This window comes from Sinocyclocheilus rhinocerous, unplaced genomic scaffold, assembly GCF_001515625.1.
Source record: "Sinocyclocheilus rhinocerous isolate Xijiao unplaced genomic scaffold, SAMN03320098_v1.1 scaffold532, whole genome shotgun sequence".
In the NCBI taxonomy this organism is placed as follows: Eukaryota; Metazoa; Chordata; class Actinopteri; order Cypriniformes; family Cyprinidae; genus Sinocyclocheilus; species Sinocyclocheilus rhinocerous.
In genome coordinates, this window is record NW_015642820.1 from 1,390,123 (window position 1) to 1,397,499 (window position 7,377).

Here is a 7,377-nt window from a genome sequence, read left to right on the forward strand (position 1 = left end):
TAATGTTTACTCACTTATTTATAAATAGGGGAAATAATATGCTCCATTCAACACATACATAGGCCTATAATCAGAGGTGGACAGTAACGAAGTAGGCCTACATTTACTTGAGGATTGTACTCAAAGTACACTTTTTTTTCAGACAGTCTATCAGTAATCACTCTTCTAGGGCCATGTGAAGTGATTTCCCAGCATGTTTTGAACACTGACCAGATACAAATGTGATATTTATTTACAACAATTCAGTAATAAGAAGTTAATATTATGGTATATATATTGTCTGATTTTGCAAAATTGTGTAAACGAAAATATTACCTATAAAGCCACAGAAGAACTGTTGTGCGTCTCCAAAACACAATAAGTGTTTGACTTGAAGCAGCACTGGACAGTTCTGTGTATCAAAGTACCACCAGAGCGAGAGAGCAGTTTTGAATGTATGTTTTGATATCAAATAAATCTTGCTTTTTTGTTAAAGCAGTGTTGCTGTTGTAAAGTTACAGCTACAGTTGTGTTGTTGGGTTTTAAAGCAGTTTTTTTCCCTATCAGTTTGTATTTACAGCGATTTCACTGTCAACACGGTTCAAATGTAGATGAATGGCTACATGTGTGCACACTGCCAGAGCTGTGTGAGATGATCACTACCCTCCTGCTTTTGTGTGGGTGGGTAGGGGTGTTAAATATATATATTTTTTCTTTTTTTTTAACATTCTAAAAGCTCTTTATTTCAAGGTTACTTATAGTGTATTCAGTATAATATATTGTAAGTTGCTTCAGAGGCATAAGGTTGCAAGTATTACATACAACAATAACAATGCAGTGCATTGACATAAAAAAGGAAATTACTTTTAAAAAATTTACTTTTACTTAAGTAAAAATCTATCTTTGCAACGTTCACTTGTAATGGAGTATAGCCTAATATTTGACCAGCAGTATCTGTACTTTCACTCAAGTAATGGAATTGTGTACTTGGTCCACCTCTGCATATAATATTCTGTATTTTTAAAATATTCTGTTTATAATTAAACATCATGAATATCAAAATAAATGGAAAATCATATTCCCAGCTAATATAAAACGTGCTGGCAAGGTTCTCTCAAAATTACGAACGAACGTTCTTCCAGTAACGTTAATAGAACGTTCATTCAAAGTTATCTGGTCTTTGATATAATGTTACATGGACGTTCGTTTCATAAACGTTCCCACTTACCAGTTTTAGGTGGTTTAAAGAACATTCAAGAGTAAATTCCCTTAATGTTTGCAAAACAATAAAATAAAACGTTCCCTTAATTTCGTCTTTAACGTTCATATAAACAAGAAAAAACACTTAAAATAGTAAATAAAAACGTTTTGAAAATTCAGAGAGCAATCAAAAATAACGTTTTCATAACTTAATGGGAACGTTCTCAGAACATATTTTTTGTTATCTGGTTTGACAAAAGTGAAAATGATAAATAATCAATGCAGGATGACATCTTGAAGGTCCACATGGCTTTTAAAGTATTTTAGACGGGTGTCAGTTTTCAGTTGATGCTGATGCTGCAGATTGGCGCGGGACGGGAGGGGCGATGCCGTGACGTCACGCGGGAGAGCCGATGGACGGGAGGAAGAGAGATGCGAGAACAGGGCAAGACCGGAGGAGCACGATAAAAACTGAGAAATGACCGCGCCAGAAAGCACGCAAAAACACGAAACGTTAAACAGCGGCGTCAACATGATGCGTCCTTCCGTCTGCTGTTTGCAAGCCAGTAATGCATGAAGAGCATCCCGGATAAAGGTAACATTTCTGTTTCCATCCGCGGCACGCCTCTCACAAAGAACACATGAGGAGTCGATTGTATAATCTTTACCTTGAACGCGGAAGATTAGGGTGATCATTACACCGCTGAAGTGCAGCCGGTGTGGTCAAACAGAAAATAAACACGTCTAGCTCTCCATGCAAGCATCCTTCTTTTCATCCATAATTAAACATTTTTTATAAATCAACGATTATGTGCGCTTTTTACTCTCGCATAATAGAGATAACCTCGCGCATTTCTCAGAAGTGTGCAGGAACGAGGCTGCAGTTATGCGTTTTGCTTCCTCAGCTATGGAGAGACCACATGTGCAATGCGCATCTTGTCAGTGGAGCTGCCCATTGGTTGCAGTACGTCGTGTCCACGAGGGGAGAAGAAGAAGTGATGGAGAGACCACATGTGCAATGCGCATCTTGTCAGTGGAGCTGCGCATTGGTTGCAGTACGTCGTGTCCACGAGGGGAGAAGAAGAAGTGTCATATCACTGACCTCTTTAAAGCAATGGCGCTTCAGCACATACTTCACTGCTAATTTGATGTATAAAACCGCTATTGTGATGCTTTTCAAGTAATTGTGTTATTTTGCTCTCTGTCTCAATGTCACCATGACCTACATTTTTTAAAATAAAGGTTCTTCATTAGCATTGCTGGTTCCATAAGGAGCCTTTAACATCCATGGAATCTTTCCAGGTTCTTTATTGTGGAAAAATAAAAGAATCTGTTCTTCACAGCTGACAAGGAATGTTCTCAGAACTTTGGCTATACTTGCCTGCAAGGTTCTCTCAGAGTTATGAACAAATGTTCTTGCAGTAACTTTAATAGAATGTTGGTTCAGAGTTATCTGGTCTTTCATAATGTTCTCAAAATGTTAACACAAAAACATTATTTACACATCACTCATGGAACTTTTTTTTTTTTACTAAAACAATTTAGATGGATGTTCATCTGACATTTTTTTAAGTGTTACTGTTACTACTTGTGTCAGAGAACATTCAAAAGTGACATTCCCATAAAACTGGAATGTTCCCTTAACGTTTGTATAACCGAGAAAAAATGTTCTTAAAACATTTAAAAATGGATGTTTTGAACGTTCAGAGAACATTTAATTGTTTCCATGACGCTTGCAAAATGGTAAAACTGGAATGTTCCTTTAATGTTCGCATAACCAAGAAAAAAACTTTATAAAACATTAAAAAAAAAAAAACTATAAAGATATAGTTCTAAAAATCGGTCTCAAGAGTCCACACCACAGCTATAACAATAAAGGCACAGAGAAACGATATCGTTTGAATCACTTTCAGAATGCTTTGTTCCAACCGATTAACGATACAAACACTGACACCCAATCAGAATCCATCCTGCTATAGTGAGCTCGAGAATTTAAAGCGACAGATGAGCGTGCGCTTAGAAGAAACAGACGATATCGTCCGCTGGACGAACAAACAAACTTATCTTTATAGTTATCGTTCTTGGTGTGAACGGGGCTTTAATGGGAATGTTAACAAAATGTTCTAAGAACATATTTTTGTTAGCTGGGTTCGAACTAAGAAAAAATAGTTCTTTTAAAGAACTGTTTACTGAAAATGATTCTTCTTTCTAGGGCATCACTGTGAAAACCATCTTTTGGAAGCGTGTAAGAGTGCTTTGTACAGCTGGCACTGTGCTGCAGCAGCAACAGACTGCTTTTTCCTGTCTTTTTCCCTTTTAGTGTGAGCAGAATGTCATCTCCTGGAATGGGCACCCCGAGCGACCCCCTCCTGTCCAGTCCTGTAGGGGGGAAGTTCGGGACTGCCCAGGAAGGCACCTGGAGACCCACTCTATCCAAAACGTCCAGTTTCCCATCGTCCACCACACGGCACCTCAGTCACAGAGCCAACAACTTCCAGAGGCACCCGAAGCGACGGAAACTGATCAGGCCGTCTCCGCCGCCGCCGCCGAACACGCCGTGCCCCCTGGAACAGCTCGACCTGAGCGAACTTCCACCGAGACGCACTTTCCCCGAGCTTCTCTTCAATGGCTGCATTTTGTTTGGGATCGAGTTCAGCTACGCGATGGAAACGGCGTACGTCACGCCTGTGCTTCTTCAGATGGGGTTGCCCGACCAGTTCTACAGTCTTGTGTGGTTCATCAGTCCAATTTTAGGTATGTAGTTTTGAAGAATATCCTAGGTAATAAATTTAGGTTATAAAAACAAACAATGTTTTGAAATGTTTAAAAACTTTGACATGTCCAGTTTTCTTGACATGATTATAATGTTATTTAAAGGTTACAAAAAAGTTTTTTTTTTACAACATTCTGCTAATTTTATTCTTACCCAAGATATAATGTTATTTGAATGTTTATTCTTAATATTCTAAGAATGTTTTCTCTCAAAATTATAAGAACATTCATCAGGTAGAAATAACATGTTTTCTCTTAAGAAGAATGTTCCATTAACATTACTTTAAAAACATTTTGTCCTAACCTTTATAACTTTTAAAAAACATTCATTAAAGTTGTGAGAATGCTCTTCGTTAGTTGGGATCCTGGCCGCTGTATTGAATATGAAAATGTATAAGCGAATGAGCACTGTCAAGTTCAAGTTTTTTAAAGCCAACATTTAGCCAGTAAAGTTGTCTGTCTTCTTTTATGATTCCCAGGATTCCTTCTGCAACCAATTCTTGGGGCATGGAGTGACCGATGTACGTCTCGCTTTGGCCGCAGGAGACCTTTTATTTTTGCCCTGGCAATAGGTAAGAAGTATGAATTTAGTTATTGCAAACTTCACTAATTGATCTCTTTGTTTGCTCTTTAAAGGATTAGCTAACTTCCAGAATGAAAATTTCCTGATAATTTACTCACCCCCATGTCATCCAAGATTCATGTCTTTCTTTCTTCAGTCGAAAAGAAATTAAGGTTTTTGAGGAAAACATTCCAGGATTTTTGGACTTCAGTGTTGGCCAACGGATTGAAGGTCCAAATTGCAGTTTCAGTGCAGCTTCAAAGGGCTCTACACGATCCCAGACAAGGAATAAGGGTCTTATCTAGCGTAACGATCGGTCATTTTCTAAGAACACAAATGTATATACTTTTAATCACAAATGTACATCTTGCACCAGCCCAACATAATGCAATTCGTAATCACGTTGGTCACGCGTGACGTAGGCGGAAATACCAACCCAGTCTTTACAAAGTGAACGTGCAAAGAAAGTCAAACGCCATTTACAAAAAAAGATAAAACAATGATGTCGGATGATTTTGAAGTTAGAGGAAAGTACACAGACGAAGAGCTAACCGCGCATGACCTTTCCAACGTGATTACGTAATGCGTGAAGTCGCGCATGTGCATCGCAGAGCTAGTGCAAGACAAGCATTTGTGGTTAAAAAGTATATAATTTTAATTTTTTTTTTTAGAAAATGACCGATTGTTTCGCTCGGCTGGGATCGTGTAGAGCACTTTGAAGCTGCATTGAAAATGCAATTTGGACCTTCAACCCGTTGGCCACTATTGAAGTCCACTATATGGAGAAACATCCTGGAATGTTTTCCTCAAAAACCTTCATTACTTTTCGATTGAAGAAAGAAAGACATGAACATTTTGGATGACATAGGGGTGAGTAAATTATCAGCAAATTTTCATTCTAGAAGTGAACTAATCCTTTAAAGGGGTCATATGATGCGATTGCAAGTTTTCCTTTCTCTTTGGAGTGATACTGAAACTAGAGTTTCATTTTTAATTTAAAATGCTTTGATGTTGCTCTTTTGGTGTGTTTGCAGGGGCTCTGCTGGGTCTAACACTGGTGCTGAATGGACGGGACATTGGAACGGCTGTGGCGGACACCACCCTGGATCACAAGTGGGGCATCGTGCTGACGGTGTGCGGTGTGGTTCTGATGGACTTCAGTGCCGACTCGGCGGACAACCCCAGTCATGCGTACATGATGGATGTGTGTAGCCCAGAGGACCAGGACCGAGGCCTAAATATTCACGCTCTCCTGGCAGGTTAGAGAAAAACTTGATTAATTATGGTTAAATGTTCATTTAAAGCATTATTTTGTTTTTAACTTAACTGCTTGAGTCGTGGTTTTCACATAAGGACTTTTTTCTCATAATTCTCAAAATCTAATATACGTCTAATCACATCAGTGTTGTTTTATTAATATTTCTATCCCATTATAATATTTATTCATATTTTGAATTAGCTTTTATTTTTATATTTTCAGTTTTTTGTTTCATTTTAGTTTAAGTCTTTTTTGTCAGTTGTACACATCCTTTAAGTTTTTATTTATTAATTGTTTTGGCTAATTTGACTTTTCTTTTTTGTTAAATGTATAGTGCTCCCAGATCGATTTAACACATTTAATCTTATTTAATTAATTCCCTGAAAATCTATTATTTTTTTATTATTTATAAATTATTATAGCATATAGTTATATATTATAGCCATTTTGTTTTGTGACTTGTCACTTTCATTAGTTTAAAAAAAATTAATTAGCTTTAATTAATTTTTATTTCATTTTTCATTTTAGTAATTTTTTGTACTTCAACTTAAACTAATCAATTTTTGATTTTGTCAAATTTGACAATGATTTCAGTTACCTGTAAAAGTATAGTACTCCTAGATCCATTTAACACATTTTACCAAATTAAATCAATTCCATGAAAAGAGTTTTATTTTAGTATTATTTATATATTATAATAGTATTTATATGTATTTTGAATTAGCTAGTATTTTTATATTTTCAGTTTTCATTTTAGTTTTAGTAATTTAGTTTTGTGGTTTTATCATTTTTATTAATTTTCATTTTTAAGTAATTCTATTTAGATTTAATTTATTTTTATTTCAGTTTTTTAAAAAAAATTAATTAGCTTGAATTTATTTTTATTTCATTTTTCATTTTAGTAATTTTTTGTACTTCAACTTAAACTAATCAGTTTTTGATTTTGTCAAATTTGACAATGATTTCAGTTACCTGTAAAAGTATAGTACTCCTAGATCCATTTAACACATTTTACCAAATTAAATCAATTCCATGAAAAGGAGTTTTATTTTAGTATTATTTATATATTATAATAGTATTTATATGTATTTTGAATTAGCTAGTATTTTTATATTTTCAGTTTTCATTTTAGTTTTAGTAATTTAGTTTTGTGGTTTTATCATTTTTATTAATTTTCATTTTTAAGTAATTCTATTTAGATTTAATTTATTTTTATTTCAGTTTTAGTGATTTAGTACTTACTCAGACATTTATTTTAGTTTCAGTATTTTGTTTTTTTCAGTTTCAGTATATATTTAATGTAGTTGCCAAGGCAAGTTTTCAAATGTCCTAATATTATCTAATATTTATATTTTATTTTATTTCAGCTTTATTGCAACTACAAAAGGAAAACTTTTACATTTTTGTTTACGTTTTTTAAGTTTTAAATGTCATATTTAGAGATGCACCGATCGATCGGCCAGGGATCGAAATCGGCCGATTTTCCTCATGATCAGCCCGGATCGGTGATTGGTCCGTCAGTCTCACTTCTTTCTGATTCCGAGCCGATCCGTTTTGTTACCAGCGGCACAGGCAATAACATCAGCCCGCGCATTCTCACTCTCAT

General features: G+C 35.5%; 1 protein-coding gene across 1 annotated transcript in view; it reads left to right on the top strand.

Moving 5' to 3' along the window:
- The first annotated feature begins 1,542 nt into the window (after positions 1-1,542).
- LOC107756616 (proton-associated sugar transporter A-like) overlaps positions 1,543-7,377 on the top strand; it is a 10,515-nt gene continuing 4,680 nt past the window's right edge. The window contains exons 1-4 of the mRNA XM_016573798.1: positions 1,543-1,774; positions 3,500-3,933; positions 4,431-4,523; positions 5,548-5,772. Coding sequence (XP_016429284.1) covers positions 3,510-3,933; positions 4,431-4,523; positions 5,548-5,772 — 742 coding nt within the window. The 5' untranslated portion in view covers positions 1,543-1,774; positions 3,500-3,509. The remainder of the gene's footprint in view (positions 1,775-3,499; positions 3,934-4,430; positions 4,524-5,547; positions 5,773-7,377) is intronic.